Here is a 19,621-nt window from a genome sequence, read left to right as displayed (position 1 = left end):
TGAGTTGTTACCTTCTATGATTTCATTCTTGTAAATTTCAGCCTTTATTTTTACTGCGGTATTACACTCTATCTTGTTTTATTATATATTTACCAGTAGGGCCCTGACCTGATTTTGTCACTACTCGACCGAGGTTAGGCTTGGTACTTACTGGGTACAGATTGTGGTGTACTCATGCTACTCTCTACACATATTTTTCGTGTGCAGATCGAGGTACTCCTTATCAGCCGCACTATCAGTGAGCCGGGACAGCTTTGGAAACTTCAAAGTATATCTACCGCGTCCGCAGACCTCGGAGTCCCCTTCTACTCTTTCTCATGTCCATTATCTTCTGTATTTTTTTTTTGTTAGACTCTGATGTATAGAGACACTAGATTTTCCTTTTGTAGTTTGTGATTCACGATATTTTGGGTTTTGAGATTGCTGTGTATTTTTGAACAGTTAGTTGTTAAATTTATGTTTTTATTTCATTATTCCGCAATATTAGGCTTACCTAGTCGTAGAGATTAGGTGTCGTCACAACGTCATACAGAGGGGAAATTTGGGTCGTGACAATAACCATGTGCCCCTCCTTTAAGGTTGCAATCCATCACCCTCATATCTAGCTTATTCGTGGTTTCAAGGCAAGAGATGGTCTTCGGCAACCAATCGGGCTCGTGGAGCCGGCCAATTACCCTAACCGTGCCCTCCATAATAGAAGTATGTCGAAACTTTGATCTGTTTACTTCCTACTTTAGTAAGAACGAGATGAGGAGTGATCTTTTAATGGACCTCGGGGATCGACTTAAACCTGAAACAAATTCTATTTTTTATGATGAATAATGAACTTAGGGGTCATTTGGTATGTGGGATAAGCGATAACAATCCCGGGATTATGACCTCAACAAGCTATAGGTAACTGAAAGATGATCATGTCTAGCAGAGTATAAACAACAATGATAAAGATCCACATTTTAGGAGTAACTTCAATTGGTACCCTCAAATATATAGTTAGAGACAAATGTCCTCCATTCATTTGTTCGCCAGTTTTTCCTGTTGCAGTTGTCTCAACTTACTGCTGACAAAAGAGCCAATCTTAAATGGCCAACTCAGGGGAAACTCGACCGCCAAACGTTTTCACAATAACATTAGCAACAAGCACAGATGTTGCCACTTCCGTGATACAATATATATATGCACACGCATGTAAATCTTAAAAATGTTACAGCCGAAAGTTCTACCTTAAAAACACTTGTTATCTGCAATATTTCAACAGGTAGGAGGAAGGACTTGAAAAACTGTTGTTGCTGCCAAATTTGGTAGTTTCCTTTCCCTTTCCTGGTGTTCCACATTCATTGAAATCGAGTGTGCGTCTCTCACTCTGTAGAGGGAAAGATATATAATCAGATACACATATCCTAGTTTGTCATTCTGCTGCTATAATGCGAGACAGGGATAACTATGTTCCGCGTGACATTTGAGAGAAGAGATTTTACTATATTAAAGACTATATGAAGCTACAAGAAAGCTGTGTTCCTAATAAGTCATAACTTACAGTAGAATGATAATGATGGTCAAGTGTTTTAAGTAAAAAACTGCAAGGTTATTGTTTAAAACATGCCAATAAATTAGTATAGGATATAAAAGATTAGATAGAAAATGAGGAAAAGAAATATTTAAATAGATTAAATTAAGGGCAGCCAGTGTATGAAGCATCTCGCGTTTATGCAGGGTCCGGTGAAGGTCCGCACCCTAAGAGGATGTGATGTAGGCAGCCTACCCTTATGCAAGCACCAGTGGCTGATTCTACGGCTCGAATCCGTGGCCTATAGGTCACACGGAGACAACTTTACCATTGCTTCAAGGCTCATTACTGTATTTAAACATAAGGATTTTGTAAAAATAACAATATGTATGGGATATGAAAGACGCGTTATCAGATCATTTAGTATAAAAAATTCGTAATCATGCTGACATTGGGACCAGACGTACCGTTGCATTTGAAGCCTTACAAATTTCATCTGCTTTCTGTTTTTTGGAATTCCTTTTCGACAAATTTGTTTCTGGAGTTTCACTTCCCAAGATCTGATGGGCATCTGCAATTGAAGCTGCTGTCTGCTCACTTAATTGCTTCATTAACCCAATAGCATCATAGCTTCTGTCACCAGGGCTCATAAAACGCGCAAGATCCTACCAAGTGAAAAGAAAAAACAAATCAAAGCACTAAAATATGAGCACAGAAATGCACCGTTATCAATCAAAAACAAAAGAGCATGAATACATAAATGTGAAAAGAACTGACAAACACATAATGTATATACCTCAAATGCAAGTTCTGTATCATATCTTGTGCTTGGCGGAAAAGAATTCATGAACCATGGAGATTTCCATGCTGAAGGAGATTCAAAACTCCTTTTATAAGGTGTCTCTCCAGATCTGTAAACCAATCATTAGGTCAATGGATCATTAGAAACGAATGTTCAGAAAAAATCCTTTTAAATCAATCATTAGGTAAAATGGACGGATAGGAAAAACTTTGTAGGCAAGAAATGCTATATTATCGAGAAGTGAGACAAAACAGAACAGAAAGCAACGGAACAAAACATTCAGTACTCTTACATGCTTAAAGTCTCAGTACCAAATCTATTTTCAGAATCTTCAGCTGTATTCCCCAATGCAGCTGATGTAGCTAGGACAACACTGCTTCTACGCTTCCCACGTATGTCAGGAGAGCAAACAACAGAAAAGCATGAAGTCTCGAAAGAGGACGAAACAGTAACTTGATTTGATGCAGCTTCAAGTCGTCTAGCATACTGCTTACCCAGAGCTTTATTACTTAGACTTGTAGCTCTATCACACTTGATCAAGAAACTATCAGGAGATAAGAACAGGTCATTTGAGCTAAGCTCAACCAGAACTCCAGGAGGCTGTTTTACCTGATATCAGGAATCAGAACTCAAAAGCTGTAATTAAGTTAAAAAGAGGATACAACAACAACAACTACGCCTCAATCCCAAATAAGTTGAGGTCGGCTATATGAATCCTCACTTTTTCAGTTAAGCTCAACTCATCTCATGATACTAAATAAAATAAAAGTGAAAAAGAAGGTTAGTTTTATATATATATATATATATATATATATATAAACAATAGTAACAATAATAGTATTAGAAGTTCTAACACAATAACAAGTCTAAAATCTATTCCCAACTAGTAGATGTCACCTATTTCGTCCATCCTCTAAGTTAAAAACGAGGATGCTTTGCCTAAGTAAGCTGAATGGGTTATATAAACCACATGGAGAATCAGCCAAGAGCAAATTTGTCTGAATCACATTAAAAAACTTAAAAATTGACTTTGAAAGAAATGCAAATAGCAGAAACAGAAGTGATGAATATCGAATTATTCAGCATCCCAAGACTATATCTGTAACCAAGAAAATGTAGCCCGTGGAGAGCTCTGATAGTAACTAGAGACTTCATTCACCATGTGAGATTTAGTATTCCGACTGTGAAATTGTGGGGATATACTTCTTTACAGAAAAACACTATCTTGAATGGAGGTCCTCAACTGTCATGCCATCACCCCATTCCCAAAAACAAAAAGAGTGATGCCAGAGAAGAAAAATATAATGACAAATTTTAACTCACCTTTCCCATTGCATCATTGGCTCCAGAAATTTCACCCTCCTCTTTTCTTCCATCTTCTGAGGATGGTAGATTTTCTCCGTCTTCCATAGACGCTTTTTCATTTGCTGACTCATCAAACATATCGTCTAGTCGGGAAAAGTTTGAAGTCATATTAGAGAATGATTCCTGATTGAGATCGCTTTCAAGCCTTTTCTCACATCTCTTTTCTGACAAAGGCGACAGTAAATGACGATGTCGCTTCTTTAGTATAGAAGGTGTCCCTGTAAAAGTTTTGGCAGCACTTTTCAAGATAGCATCTGGACTATCATCTCTTGATGGTGAATCCCACAACCTTAATGGAGTAAGGCAGTTCGCTGAAGTCATCATCAACTGCCGGATGCCAAAAGGGCTATACTCTTCCTGTGTATCTGAACCAGATTGCATAAGATCACAACAAAAGAAAGGAACATCTGAGCTTGGAAAACGAGGAGGGTCGTAGCATAAACCTCCTCCATCTTTCTGCTTTTCTTGTACAAATGATTTTTCATTCAGCAGACATGTTTGAACAGTGTTTGATGTAGTTGAGCCAAGATCATTCACAGGAACTATCCTTGAGGAATCTTTCATATGATCTGGGCTTTCAAGCGGAGGATTATGGAACTGATTTAAAACAAGGTCAAACACAGGCGATCTATCCTCTGAAGAAAATTGTAAAGGAACAGAAAAAGGCTGATGGGATGAAGCTTCAAAATCATCAAAACTTAAAGCATTGCAGTTTTGTGGAACCATATCTCCTACTTCAGGGATCTGATAGTTTGATGATCGGTAAAATAAAGAATATGCAGGTTGACCACAGCCATTAACCCCAGTTTCAGAGGAGCATTGAGGAATTCCTTCCTCAGGGTATACCATCATGCAACTGTCCACACAAACAAACATTTCGTTGGGATTATATGGACCCTCAACCACGTTTCCTACATTAGTAGTTGCTTCCATGTCATGGTTTTCATTGCCATTTAAACAGTGCACGGAAATCCCTGAAGATTCCTGAATTAGCTCGGGAGGAGAAATATTAGGTATGTCATCCCTATTAAACTGCCAATCTTCTTCCATGGAATTGCCCCCGTCATGTGATAAATTATGCTCAAGGAACTTGGAATCCACAAGTTCACTAGGAACTTTTAGCATTGAACAAGAAACATCTTGAAAAACCGGGTTATAGTTCCTACAACATGGAGCAGTGCTGGAGGTTGCATCCTTTTTACAAATTGATTCCTCCGACATCCCACCATTCTCTCTTACATGCACAAATGTGTTGCCCAAGTCACTTGTAGACTGAGAACAGCCAGCAAAAGTAGAGCCTTGACTGCATTCAGGCACTTCCTCTGCTTCCGTTCCTTCTTTGTGAACGCTTTCATCTTCACTATTTTGTTGCAACGTCATAGAAGAAGAAGGGACTGATTGGTTCTGATGGTTGACATTAGGCAGAGCAGGGAACTGTCCAAGTAGACCTGATGCCAAATATGAGTCCAGTTTCTTTTTAACAAAACTATCCTCCGCTTCTGTTCCTTGTTTGTGAACGCTTTCATCTTCACTATTTTGTTGCAACGTCATAGAAGAAGAAGGGACTGATTGGTTCTGATGGTTGACATTAGGTAGAGCAGGGAACTGTGCAAGTAAACCTGATGCCAAATACGAGTCCAGTTTCTTTTTAACAGAACTATGCCAATGATTCTTTATTGCATTGTCAGACCTGAAATTGACCATAAGATTTTCCATGTCATAAGGAGCTTTGAAAGAACTCTCTGAACAAGAACTCAAAAGAAAATCAAGACGGAAACAAACTCTTGTCAGCATAAAAGTAACACCTCAAAAATACCTTCCATGCAAAACTTTTGCTAACTCTGCCCACTTGTTTCCATAAACTTGATGGGCACGAATTAGAGTCAATTCCTCCTCTTGCGTCCAAGGTTCTTTGTTTATTGAAGGATTCAGATGATTGTGCCACCTGAAAAGATCACTCATAAAAGTTATTATAACATTCTTAATCATATAAGCAGATGAATTAAAAGCTTATTCTTTCAGGGAGTAATTTGCAACCTCTATGTCAATAAATCAAAGGAAGTAGAAAAAATGTGACACCAACAGAAGTCCTATGAAATCAATGGATACACATTACGAATTTATATTTTGGGAAATAAGAAGTAACAAATATTCTTGAACAGCAAGTGGCAGTAGTTATCTGCCTCCAGCTTGTCATGCCATCAGCATGCATATATTTAAGTTTTTAGGAGGTTTGTTTAGTCATTTAGCCGAGGAACAGCATCTAACCACTTAGTGAAAAGGGTTCGGATATGAAGTCACACAAACACTTGAAAAATGAAAGTTCTTTCTGGGAAGACTGCATAAAAGTGAGCTTGTGATGTTAAAAGAGCAGCTACGAATGCAAAATTCTCAATAGAGTGAGTGAGACCATAATGTCAAATTAGTAAGCAGAAACTCCACAAGCAACAGCTCTTGACATTTCACTTGCCGAACATATTCTGAAAACTTTGGAACTTTATCATAGAAGAAGAAAAAGAATACATTGAATCATTAGATAAACAGAAAACTGCCGTGCTTACCTTTCCCGACATTGCTTTCCAATACGTCCTGCTAACTCTTGTGCAATGGTGGACCATTTTTTGGGGCCATATCTGTTCACTAATTCGATTAGTTTATCATCCTCCTGCATATAATTCAAAAGAGTTAAATTAGCATACATAAGGACATGGATTACAAGTTCTCAAGAATTGCACTTCCTCTGCCCCAAAAATAAAACGCTGGTCAAAACATCTAATTTCCATTCTCAATTCTGTCAATGGTTTCAGAATTTTAAAAAAAAATAAAATTTAGGTATTTGAAATCTACATCTGAAAAGTAATACAAGTCATATATTGTATAATTATAAGTTTTAGAAATTGTTTGAATAATATCATAGTTTGACTCCCAAAATAGTATAGTGTCATATAAAACGGGACCAAAGGAGTACTAAAATATGATTCAAATAGGCTAATAGGAATACACTGTTTTACCTCCTTAGTCCATGAGCCTTTGACAAGTTCGGGATCAAGAACTTTCTGCCACCTGTGCAAGCATTGCACATCTGTCCGGTCCTTAAAACATTCCGCTGCAAGTTAAGTCTTAGATTTTAAGCAATCAACGTTTATTATTTTTCATGAAAAATATGACTAGCTAAATGAGTAGAACAAATAGGGCAAGTTAGCAATGAATAGTTGTTGCAGAAGCTGATAGCACCACAAGTCTTAAGCTATCAGATGTTTATGATTCTGGCCTGAGTTGGAGTTGGTTTCCAACCTGCAACTGTCAGTTTTAACAAGTAACACTTACTAAGAAAGGATAGAAAGTGCATTATTGCATGTCAAATGGAGAAAAAAATGTGGATGCTACAAGTTACTTTATGTTTTGAAGTATTGTTATAGGAAAAGATCGAAGAATTGTCCAAAGCAAAGATGGAGTTTCCCTTCCAGGAAAGGAGGCATTGTTTTTTAAATGATCCTTACAGAAAAGAAAGAGGCATTCAATTTGGGAAAGGAGAAAAAGAAACACAGAAAAATCAAAAGAATTGAATAAACATAAAATGAAACCTCTAAGTTTTAATCCCTCTATCACTCATTTGAGAGAACTCTAGATCTTAGTGAAAATATGAGCAGTACGCCCCTAGAGTGTAAGACGTAGTAGGTTAAAGAGAAGAAAGAAACAATGTTTTTACCAATCCTTTTCCAGCTTTTCCCCTTAAACAGTTGGACAGCTTGACGCAAGATTTCATCCTGAAAGGGATAAAGAAATTCGCACTGTAATACAACATAATTGAGATTTGAAATGCACACTCAAAATAATGCATGGTCTCTGAAATGTACTTCACCACATTAAAAGTTTAAAGAGACACTAACTTCATAAGAAGGAAGAGCTCAGCCTAGGGTTTAGAAGTGAACCATAAAAGTCCAGAACTAATACATTCAGAAAAAGTTACTAAGATGAGCTTGTAAAAGCTTTTGACAGATTTTGGCTTCTGCTTATTCTAAACTCATGACTTTGCAGTTACTACTAGCCAACGCATTTTCCAGCATGTTTTCTTGGGCCTTGATCTACATTCATTGAGATCATTAATGTAAGGCAAAAGAGAACTAGAGTGGCTCAATACCCCTCGACCAAGAAACAATTCCGGTACAAAATTGAATGCTATAACAAATACAAAACAAACAGAATTAAGTAGCAATAGATTCATAGACTAACCCATCTCATTAATCAGTTTGCACAAGAAAAATTCTGAACTTTGGTTTGAAGCATCATTGATTTCTCCTCAAAGTCTATGCTGCTCGGACTCTCCGAAAATGTCTCCAGGTGCGTGTCGGATCCTCCAAAAGTAGTGCATTTTTGGAGGATCCAACACGTGTGGTAGCATTTCGGAGAGTCCATTCAACATAGCTCAAAGACGATAGACAAGTAGTTTCAATCGGCTACCAGCATTATGCAATGTTCATATGTCATGGTGTTCTGAATTTCCATACTAGGAACGAATTACCACCCTCCTCCCCCCTAAAATCAGATAGAGCTAAACTATTTGAATCCTTAACACAGCATATTACATTACACATACACAAAAAGTGGGGGAAAAAAGAAGAAAAGAACATAAAACCAAAAAGAAAAACACTGAACAAATGCACATGTTTGCTAATTCATTAGGAAAAGCCTGCTTAGAGCTTACCTCCTCAGGAGTCCACTGACTGGAACGTCTCTTAGGACCACTCGTCCTCCTGCAAAATTCACAAGAAATAATGAAAAATTCCACAAACTGTTTAAGTGAACTCTTCTGAAGTTCAAAATGACAACAGAAAGGGTGAATATAATAACCCTCCCAAAGCTCACAATCAAGTATAATTTTCAATACAGTTCAATCTAATTTCATGGAAAGTATAGAACAAAGTTAACTGAACTGACTAGTAATATTCAGGCAAATAGATAGATCATCAAATGTCCCCAACATGCATCCAAACTAGACAGCCAAGTTATGAGAAGAACTATCAACCTTTAATGGGTCTCATGAAGCACCAGAATTCCTAGTGTACTCTGTCAAAGATTAGCAAAGTGTCGACTAAATTATACTAGAAAGTTGAATTATCTTTAAAAATGATTTAATTCAGAGCAAAAAGGCTGCGTTACCTTGACCCTTAAATTGAACACTAGGAAGTCATTTTTCGAAAATTATAGATAATAGTGAAAATTATATCTTGTCTGAATATATGTTACAGAGGTAACACAACAAACTTATTCTGGCTTCTTCTCCTACATTTCCATCTACTTGTTTTGATGCATCTCTGATTTCTAACTACCTTGGAAAAGTCAAAGAAAGTCGATGTAACTTGATGAATTACCCGTTCAAAGGCTGAACTCTTTGCAGACTACTGATATCATCTGAAGGAGTCGTGCTGGTTTTATCACTTTCCATGGTCGCTTGAGACAAAGGCAAATCTGGATAATCCAATATCCAAAGGTCGAAAACTCTGTCCAAAATGTCTTCCCAAATTCATTATGTGTCACACCTTAAGATGTAAGAGATCCTACCTGATCTAATGACAAAATAAGATGAACTGTTAAAGCACAGCAGATAACGTGATAGCTGCTATGAAGCTGATCTAACAAAGCATGAAATAAAAACATTTGTAGAATTTTCTAGGAGGAAAAATGAGAGAGGAAAATAATTTATAATCCCATCATTACAATGGTTTCATACGAGCTAAATTTTTAGAATCAGTAACCTGGATTACCACAAAAAAACTTAAACAAAACAAGGAAAGTCCTTATTCCTAGCACCAGAAAGTAGTCTAGGCAATGAATTTTTTTCTCGAAATTCAGAACTAAAGCCAAAAGATACTCTTAGCCTCTGATTATGCACATGTGTTAACATTTCCAATTTAACAGAAACACAAATCTCCATTTATCCATCCCTTTCCTGCTCATCTATTGATCAGAAAACCTCAAATTTGTGTAATAAAAAACTACAAGGCAGAATCAAGCAAGCAGAATATATCAAATACAAGAACATTCAGGAGCATTTTAGTGTCCTCGAAATACGAGCTAAATCTTTAAAATGAACTCTCATAAATTATAACAAAAGGTCAACAGTAAACCAGGAAAGCTACTTAATCGCTGGTCTCTACAGCTAAATCGCTGGTCTCTACATCTAAACGCAGGCTGCACAAACCACAAAGGCCCTTTTTCCAACACTCAAGAGCTAACACCAAACAAGAAACTATTCATCCCCTATCACAGAACATGTGGATAAAATTTGCATAAATAAAAGATTACAAGGCGCAAGTCAGCTGTACAGAATTTTGCAAATATTCTGAGTCATCTGAACACTAGTATGTGACACCCCAATTGAGCCGACATATTTGATCTAAGACACTAAAAAAAAGAATCTCGTGGGTGCACCAAACTAACTAAGAATAATAGATCATTCCTCACATGTATCCCTCAAAAACTCTGCTATTTCCCTCCTTTCACATGATTCACATGTTTGCAACGGGGCAATGTTGGATGTCCTTTCACTAGGCCAGCCAACAACCATAACCAGTTTAATTTAATTCATCACATACGTGTAGCCACCTGGCAATGTAACAACCGGTGAGCACATCTTTGTTTAAACATCTACACAAAGAGCACTAGCTAATATAAGTAATCTTTCTCTTTCTCAAGTTCTCAATGTCTGAGTCGCTCCCCTTACTATCAAGCAAACGAAGAAGTTCACCTGCGCTCACTAGGAATCCAAACTGAAACATACGGGAAGCCCAACTCCTCCCTCACAAAAAGCCTATGATAATATAATTTAGCTAGAATGTGTAATCACTTCTCAACCCCCTAGTGAGTATCTTTTGTTGTTTGTAGAGTGTTTTCACCAATCTCACAAAATGTCTATAATGAGATAAAGATTATGGACTTAGGATCAATAAACTATTCAAAATTGAAGTTTAATGGAACGAAGTAAAAAATATAATTTTAATCTATAAATTTCCCCATCAATTAGGTAACACTCTTTCCGCATCCCAACTAATATTGACATTTCATCCTTTTTTTCCTCTTCTGATAATAAAATTAAAATCTTACCTTCATATGCCACTACCACACCAACGTAAAGCCAAAGCTTTCTTAAAAAGCTAATGTTGCTTCATTCTTCTTAGCTTAAAGCTGAAAAAGATGAGCAACTTATACTGTCATCAGAACCATATTTTATAGGACGATTGCACTAAGCCGAAGACTAACGTAAAAATAGTTTGATTATAAATGAATCCTCTAAATGGTGAATTCGGCGGGCTATGAAATGGACATGAATAGAGTGGAATTGATAAAAGAACTTAAGCTCTATAAACTGACGTTGTAATAAATATTTACACAATTAGGTCACTTGAAAATTATTTACACATTCAGCTCACTTAAAAGTTTGCGATTGAGGCTTAAGTTGATTGATCGATTTGATCTGATGGGCAAGTAAAATTAGAACTCAAATTTGAGACAAAAAGAAAGAAAAGTAATTACATATGTGAGACACTAACCTGAATCAACAAAAAACACAAAAATTTAAGCCATCAACAGAAAACCCAAACAGAAAAGTAAAACACTTAATCAAACTAAAATCAGATCACTTCACTGGGTATTATTTAATTCAATCACAAACTCAAAGTTGGGTTCAAGAAGCAAATTTTATATGAAAACTATGCAAAGATTTGACCTTTTCTTTTTCAAGAATGCAAGAAATCATCAAGAATAATTCGAACGACAATAATAAAGCAATTAACTTCAATCAAAAACACCAAGAATATATACAGAGAAACATTTAAAATGGTATTTAAAAAAAGGTGTACTCACCGATGGTACGATGAACTCGGTGAACATTAGAGAGAGAATACGTGTGTGAGAGAGAGAGAGAGGGAGACTAAGAAGAAATGGTCCTAGGAATTCAAATTGTTAGGACCGGTTGACGGTAAATTATTTGTAGATGAGATAATCTCAGCCGTTTGATTGTTTCTATATTTGGTAACTATTTCAAAATATTTAAGTGCAACGGTAATGTTCTACTTGCTACCGGTTACCTGTCATCTTTTTTTCTTTTTCGTTTGAAGGAAAATGATCTAAATTTTGGTTTAAATACGAATATTGATTTCTTAATTGTTTAAAGGAATAAGAATTTCTCTATTGTTAAAAGATTTTATTGCAAAATATTTGGCAAAAATCTTATTCAAAGGACAATCTTGAATCTTGATGGTTTTCGCGGCATATGTTTATCAAATATTACAAAAGGAACTTCTCAAATGAATTGATCAAACATAAACTCTTATTTTTCAAAAGTATTTTTTCGAAAAGTACTTATAAAAAACTTTTTAAAATAAGTAATTTTTGGAAGTTTTACTAAACTGGTTGTTAGTGATAGTCAATTTCCGTTGATAAACATCAAAAACTTGTTGTTAAACCTATTTAATCGACGGATTATAAAAATCTTATCTTTTATCCATTTTTCTTTTTGGCAATGAAATGAAATTGGGTCGAAATAGGAAAAAATGATTATAAAGGATTGATATAGACAATCTGCGGCGTCCTTGATTAATTGTATTATGTAATCTTAGGACAATTATCTCTTTCTAAAAGACATTATATCAAGTAGGCAAAGATAATTGGGTCAAATCTCACTGTAACTCATCATTAATGTAAAGTAGACAAAACCACCGATGCCCAAAAAAAGTTCTTTTTCTAACTTAACTTATTTGGTAAAACTACCAACAATAATATACACAGTATTATCCCACACTGTGAGGTCTGAAGAGGATAGTGTGTACACAAATCTTACCTCTACCTTGTGAACAACAAGACGTGTAATTTGCACCATAGATGTTATCCCAAAATTATTACAGATATAGAGTGAATCAAGTAATGAACCAAATGGAAATGAGTCAGTTGCTGCAGCATTTAAAAGAAGCCAAAATTTCCTCCGAGATCGAGTTCACCATTCTAACAATACTTTTGGGTAAAGCTCAATACATGACTTAGGAAGTTTATCAAATGCTTAGTACGGAAAACATTACACAAAAGAATTGGTCAAATAATTTCGACGATGGAATTACTTGGTCTAACAATAACATTTCTAGCTATGAAAACCATAACTTGTCTCAACATTTAAATACAAGTTCTCAAATTATACATCATGATGGAGAAGTTTATAAGGGTATATGTGAGGATCGGGAATCCGGATAGTGCGAAATTTAGCCAAACAACGGTATAATGATAATAACAAAGACAATTGAAGTTGATAACAACAACAATTAAAGTATATAAAGAAGACACCAATTTAACATGGTTCGGTCAAAGTGACCTACGTCCACAAGCGGAGAGGAATAATTTCACTATACCAATAAGAGTACAAAAGAGAGTACAAAATTAGAGTAAATACTCTAACTAATCCCAAATACCCTAAGAGAATAATCTCACAAGATCACTCCAAAGAAAGGGTTCACACAAGTGCTTCCCAACACTCAACTCTCATACAAAACACTCTTAATAAAAGAGGAAAGAAAAAAACAAGAAATGAAGACTCAAGTCTTGTTGGTGTGTATAAAATGAACTAATGGCCTTACCTTTTATAGGCAAAAAAGTCTTGGCTCTTTAGGTGTAAAAGAAGAGATACAACTTGTGCAAATGATCTCCACCACACAATGCAATATTTTTGGGTCCCAAAGAATATTGCCAACAAAGTCTACACTTTGCAAAGATGCTTATGCTTATGTGAGATGGACTCCATTAGCCAAAATATTGGCCATAATTACAAATCTCCATCTTGGCCTAATTTTGGCTGATATAGTAAATTTGCTCCACCTTCTCCGCAAAAGCCCCAATGGGCATATGTCAAAATTTAATGCCATCAAAATCAGACAAGTTGTCTGATACCGAAACTGTAGTAAGGCCTATAAAAGTGGATCCCAATAAAGTATACAACGAACCAGATCTGTGTGCTTTCATGATCACAAGAGCACCATGAGAAACTTTCAGAACTCCACATTCACTTGTGTACTTGCACCCAAGAGATTTTAGATTGCCCAAAGAGATGAGATTTTTTTTCAAGTCAGGAACATGTCTAACATCAGTGAGAATTCTCACCACACCATCGTGCATTTTGATTCGGACTGTATCTTTTTCAAAAACTTTGCAGGTAGCATTGTTGCTCATCAAGACAACTCCACCTCCAATAGATTCATATGTAGTAAATAAATACCGATTGTGACACATATGATAAGAACAACCCGAATCTAAAATTCACTCATTGTTAGATTTGAAACTATTATTAGTTGCTAAAAAAAATAGTTCAATCAGTCTCATCAGCAACTACACTTGCTTCGGCAGTGCCAGTATTTTTGTGCTCATTTTTCCTTTCCTTATGCTTTTCTTTATTTTTCAGCTTATAGCATTCGGAGATATTGTGGCATTTCTTATGACAATAGCGACACTCTAAATTATTGCATCTGGATATGGAGTCAGATTTGTCCCTAACAAACAAGCCAACTTCCGCTTGAGTTCCACTAGCTTCCCCAGTAATATCACTATCTATTTGTTCTTTTGATTTTAAAATAGATTTAATATTCTTATAAGAGATATTATCCTTTGCATAAAGTATAGTATCTCTTATATGCTTAAAAGATGGAGGTAGAGAACAAAGCAATAACACGGCTTGATCCTCATCTTTAATTTCAGCTTCTATATTACTCAAATCCATAAGAATGGAATCAAAGGTATCAAGATGAGAGAGAATAGAGGTATCTTCACCTATACGAACTGTATAAAGCTTCTGCTTAAGGTAAAGTCTATTTTGAGAGATTTAAAATGATACCTGCTTTTGTCTTTTTGTCTATGATGGCAAACTCCTCGTCCGTCATTTTATCCGGCTTCTTCTCCTTTCCTTGTAACGCCAAGTCTAAGCCATCCTGAATTAGGATAGCTTCCATCTTTAATTGCCACATTCCAAAGTTTGCCCTTCGGTCAAATTTCTCAACATAGGTCTTTGTTAGAGTCATTTTGGCTATTGAAACTAACCCGGTTAGATCCGGCTCTGATACCAATTTGTTAGGATCGGGAACCCGGATAATACAGAATTTAGCCAAACAACGGTATAATGACAATAATAAAGACAATCGAAGTTGATAACAACAACAATTAAAGTATATAAAGAAGACATCAATTTAACGTGGTTCGGTCAAAGTGACCTACGTCCACAAGCGGAGAGGAATAATTTCACTATACCAATAAGAGTACAAAAGAGAGTACAAAATTAGAGTAAATACTCTAACTAATCCCAAATACCCTAAGAGAATAATCTCACAAGATCACTCCAAAGAAAGGGTTCACACAAGTGCTTCCCAACACTCAACTCTCATACAAAACACTCTTAATAAAAGAGGAAAGAAAAAAACAAGAAATGAAGACTCAAGTCTTGTTGGTGTGTATAAAATGAACTAATGGCCTTACCTTTTATAGGCAAAAAAGTCTTGGCTCTTTAGGTGTAAAAGAAGAGATACAACTTGTGCAAATGATCTCCACCACACAATGCAATATTTTTGGGTCCCAAAGAATATTGCCAACAAAGTCTACACTTTGCAAAGATGCTTATGCTTATGTGAGATGGACTCCATTAGCCAAAATATTGGCCATAATTACAGCATATTCATAAAGGGAGTTTTCTAGGTAAAACTTTAAAAGAGGAAGAAGATACTACTGGGCATCAAGCACTATCATCAGAAGGGGCATAAAATGGCAAAGATATATTAAAGCATATGACAATAAGCCAGCAATATACCTACTCCAACTCCTGACTCTACTCAAGTCATTTTCAAATTTCAGTCTCAATCATCTTTCAACCAAATATATCAACAATTTACTAAAATCCAGAAATGAAATAGGAATTAATGCTCATGATAGAACTTGCATTTTAAGTTGTCTTTCATTTGGTGCTTCAATCAAAAACTAAATTCTCATGCCGCAACAATATTGAAATGGTGATGGCTAAGTGTTAGGGGCTGCTGTTTCACCCTCAGGACCCGAGTCGGTTTGACCCTGCTTGACAAGCCAAGCTTGTCTTGATGTCTCTCCAACTTGAACATTCAAAACCCTGCATACTTTCAACTGATTATTAAGCAGGAAAAAAATCGAATTACCTCCAAATCTAAAGACATTGCATCCATTATCCTGCAGTTGATAGGATATAACAGAAAATACATTTCTGTAATAAGGTTAATCTAGTTCTACTGGACTCTTCAATTGCTTAAATTCAAGCTAGAACTCCGTCAATGACATGGGCAAATATAACAACAAGAGTATAAATGGATCAACAGTTTAGCAAGAACATATTTAAGCAATTTCTGATAGCACGGGGCAAAATTTAACTATCAAGATAAGCTGCTTCTACATGGAATATACTCCTAGTTTTTCAAGCAATGTTGGTCCTTTAAGTTTGTCAAAAGTGAGTGTTTTTTGGCATCCGTCATATTTAACATACTTTGTTTGTTAAATTTAACATGAACTGTGAAATTGTTATATTTAATTTTCTCTAAATTCTGCCAACCAATATCTACCTTCCCTTTTTTATCTCCTGCAGTGAGTCCAAGCATACACAGTTCCGCAGCCTTAAAGAAAAAGGAATGAGTTCTGTCGAATTCTCTTCTCAAAGATATTGTTTGGAAACTTTTGTAACTTGTTCTGAAATCCATAGGGGAATATCATTCTACATGAGCGACAAGGAGCAAAGCGACCAAACAACTATAGCATTGCAAACTGTTACAGTGAGCATGTTAACAAGGGCATGCAAGATCCCACTCTTGCTTTATCCTAGATCAATATAAAAAGTAAACATGTAAGTTTGTTTAATATACTGCATGAGCAATTTAATGAGTTTTATTTCCTTGAACCGAGTAAAATATACCTTTCCTTTCGATTTTTTATCTCCCACCAAACTGAGCAACTAATTGTAGTGATAAAAATTAAGGACAAGATAATTATATTGCACAATTGTACATAGGTGTTTCAGGTTTCACAATTATCAGAGGATTGCATAATTATGTTTTGATTATTGCAGTATAGTGTTGATTTACCTGCCAATAAATGCGTCTGATAATCGTTGAAGAAATGACCAGGAAAATCTAGCCTCATCAAAGTTATCATCGCCTCCATCAACCGAAAACTGTGATTATGCACAAGATTAGCCAGTTTTCTCAAATTGTACAAGTAGGTCTTATCATGAAATCGTAAGTTCAGTTAAAACACAGAGAACCAGGTTGATGGAATTATCTGTTATCATGAAAAGCAAGCACATGCCGTATTTTGGTTCCATTTCATTCAGAACCAAAATAGCAAAGAGATGCATTTTGAGCAACACATCTAGCTAGGATCCTGTAATCAACTTTAGACTCAACATTAATTTTGGAAATGGCAACTGAATGTTAAACAACTACTTCCTCCATTTCAATATTTGAGGATAATAAATAAGCAAAAACAAACAAACAAACAAACCTCAGGCTCAGGGCTACAGTTGGTGTGGGTCAAATCAAGTGTGGATTTCTCCTTCGTAAGACCGCCGTCGACGACAGAGAACAAGGCTAATAAGCTTAATTGACCTTCGACTCATAAATGTAAAAAGACGTCTCTTCTTTGCACCTAATTTTCTTATGCCTATGAATCAATATCTTTTGACTCTAAGACAATAAATTACTTAATACTCTTCTATAGATAGAAAGATTAAATTTATCAGAAATAATATTTTACCTATAGACACTGAAGTTTTAAAAAAATGCCGACAAAGGGTATTTAATATGTGCTATATACCTCTAAAACATAATATTTTACCTACATATACAGTGTAATTTTCGACGAAGTATGACCATGTGGCTTCGCCACTGCCTATAGACACCATTTAATTTTTACAGGAAAGGGTGTTAGACTGACCACCCTTTAACCACTGCGCCATTGCGTGTAGTCACTACTGGAATACTCAACTTGCATGATGCAGTCCGTTTGGCCATGAATTTTTTTTTATTTTTTTCGATATCGGTGTTTGGCCATAAAATTTTCACTTGAAGATGAATTTTAAAATTTTTCGCAAATTTGAAAAGCTTCAAAAAAACTATTTATCAAAATTCACTCAGATCACTCACAAAAATTCAAAAACAACCCAAAATTATATTCATGTTGAAACACACATCTAATTTTCAAATACCATTTTCACTTAAATTTTTTTTTTTTACTTTTAAAAAAAAAAAAAACAATTCTTTATGTTCAAACGTCCACTAGGAGTGAAGTGCACCGGTTCCTCATTTTCTTTTTCTTTTTCTTTTTTCTTTTTTCTTTTTCTTCTTTGAGGGAAATATATTTAATTTTTGGTATAAATATGATGATTCATTTTTTAATTTTCCAAGCAAATCACAATTCTACACAAGTTTTTTCAATTAAAAAAAACGTCTTGCAAGTTGAAATATGGTGTTTTTCAGCTTGTCAGAAATCTTGCACAAAGTGTTTAATCTTTTAAGTTTCTGAAGCTTCCAATATACATTAAATCCTTTTTGCATCCTTTTCCCCTAAACCAATACTATTACTTTTTACTTTTTACCAAAAACACCATATCCTCCGGTCCCAAATCACGATACGGACCCATCGGGACCGTCAAAATACGGATCCGGCTCCGTTTACTCAAAACTTTGACCGAAGTAAACTCAAAAGAATTTTTGAAGCAAAATTTCATAGTTTATTAGTTTTTAACATAAAAGCCTTTCGAAAAAATATCCGGACTACGCACGCAAATCGAAAAAGACTTAAAGAAGCTATTGGAGGTTTCGAAACACAGAATTAGATTCTAAAACTCTAGATGACCTATCGGGTCATCACACTAAATCTGAACTTTTGTGTGATTGAAATACTTTTGCTGTTGAAATTCGTTAAATCATGTTATTTGTTGTGTAAATTGTATTGTTAACACTGATTTACGAAGATCAGTTGTAAGAAAAACCAAATCCACTATTGAATGACCTTGAAGCTTAAACTCATAAACTGAATAAACTGAGTTTGTTGAGTTTGTAGTTATTTCAATCCGATTTTGAGTATAATATTTTTTGAAATGTTGATTAGAGGTTGTAGACAAAATTTTAAGTCCATTTGGTGGAGATTTTGAAGTATAGTTTTGACTTTTGGGTTGAAATTGAGTTACACTAGTAAAGAAGACGATTTTGTACTTTATACCAAAATGATATGCTATATACCAATTTGATATATACTAATAATTAATTCAACAATATATAATTAATTACAATCGTTAAGATATACAATATAATATAACAACATACTGTTGAACGAAGAATACGAAATATTAGTTTAATATATTGCATGCCATTTTGGTATACAATATATACTTTAACAGTATACAGTTTATTGCAATAGTATATCATTATAATATACAACATAATGTAACTATATATTGTTATAATTGGATCCTTTCTCAGTTTTTCGAAATTTCCAGGTCACCATGCATTTTACAGTTTTCTTTCTTAAAAAAAAATATTTGATGAAGTTCCATGAATGTGTTATTCACTATATTAGAAGTTGATGTAGGACAGAAAATAGTAAAATACCTACATATTTATATACCATGCTAATATACTACTGTGCAAAATATTTTATAATAATGTTTGACATTAATATGTTATTTTATTATATTAATATATCATTTTATTATACTAATATAATTTTTAATATACGATATGCCAGAATTTTTTGTGCTAATAAATAATATAAACAAGAAAATTTTAAAAATAAATAAGGTGAAAAAAGTATACTGTAGTTTCTATAGAGATAGAGAAGAAGGAAAAAAAGAAAAAAAATCATTTGAAAAGGAGCAAAAAAAATAAATGGAATCAAATTAAGGAAATAAA

The 19,621-nt window shown here is 35.0% G+C and overlaps 1 protein-coding gene and 1 long non-coding RNA gene across 4 annotated transcripts; both read right to left on the bottom strand.

Annotated features, from left to right (window-relative positions):
• Nucleotides 1–928: 928 nt before the first annotated feature.
• LOC104118261 (transcription factor MYB3R-1-like) lies at nucleotides 929–11,621 on the bottom strand. 3 transcript variants are annotated; one of them, XM_009629473.3, is made up of 12 exons: nucleotides 11,535–11,621; nucleotides 9,044–9,238; nucleotides 8,377–8,425; nucleotides 7,381–7,438; nucleotides 6,683–6,777; nucleotides 6,233–6,336; nucleotides 5,488–5,616; nucleotides 3,630–5,361; nucleotides 2,599–2,915; nucleotides 2,301–2,415; nucleotides 1,972–2,169; nucleotides 929–1,360 (listed from the first exon to the last, which is right to left on the bottom strand). In XM_009629473.3, exons 2-12 carry the CDS (start codon nucleotides 9,115–9,117, stop codon nucleotides 1,235–1,237), a joined length of 2,997 nt encoding a protein of 998 aa, XP_009627768.1. In that variant the 5' UTR covers nucleotides 9,118–9,238; nucleotides 11,535–11,621; the 3' UTR covers nucleotides 929–1,234. The 3 variants fall into 3 exon arrangements, with proteins under 3 accessions (XP_009627768.1, XP_009627769.1, XP_033517709.1); XM_009629474.3 differs by having other exon boundaries at nucleotides 9,044–9,233; nucleotides 11,535–11,609; XM_033661818.2 differs by lacking the exon at nucleotides 929–1,360 and adding an exon at nucleotides 1,727–1,852.
• Nucleotides 11,622–15,351: 3,730 nt separating this feature from the next.
• LOC104118263 (uncharacterized) lies at nucleotides 15,352–17,344 on the bottom strand. Its single transcript, XR_691233.2, has 3 exons — nucleotides 17,214–17,344; nucleotides 16,796–16,884; nucleotides 15,352–15,816 (listed from the first exon to the last, which is right to left on the bottom strand). It is a non-coding gene; the product is annotated as an uncharacterized lncRNA (long non-coding RNA).
• Nucleotides 17,345–19,621: the final 2,277 nt, after the last annotated feature.

This window comes from Nicotiana tomentosiformis, chromosome 1 (assembly GCF_000390325.3).
Source record: "Nicotiana tomentosiformis chromosome 1, ASM39032v3, whole genome shotgun sequence".
NCBI classification, from domain to species: Eukaryota; Viridiplantae; Streptophyta; class Magnoliopsida; order Solanales; family Solanaceae; genus Nicotiana; species Nicotiana tomentosiformis.
Note: the sequence above shows the minus strand (reverse complement) of the source record. Positions and strands in the feature narration are given on the sequence as shown.

Coding starts and splice junctions, on each gene's coding strand:
- LOC104118261 (XM_009629473.3), bottom strand. CDS start 9,117: ATGGAAAGTGATAAAACCAGCACGACTCCTTCAGATGATATCAGTAGT. Junction 7,439..8,376: donor GTCAGTGGACTCCTGAGGAG/GTAAGCTCTAAG, acceptor TATCCCTTTCAG/GATGAAATCTTGCGTCAAGC. Junction 5,617..6,232: donor GGAAAGCAATGTCGGGAAAG/GTAAGCACGGCA, acceptor TGATCTTTTCAG/GTGGCACAATCATCTGAATC.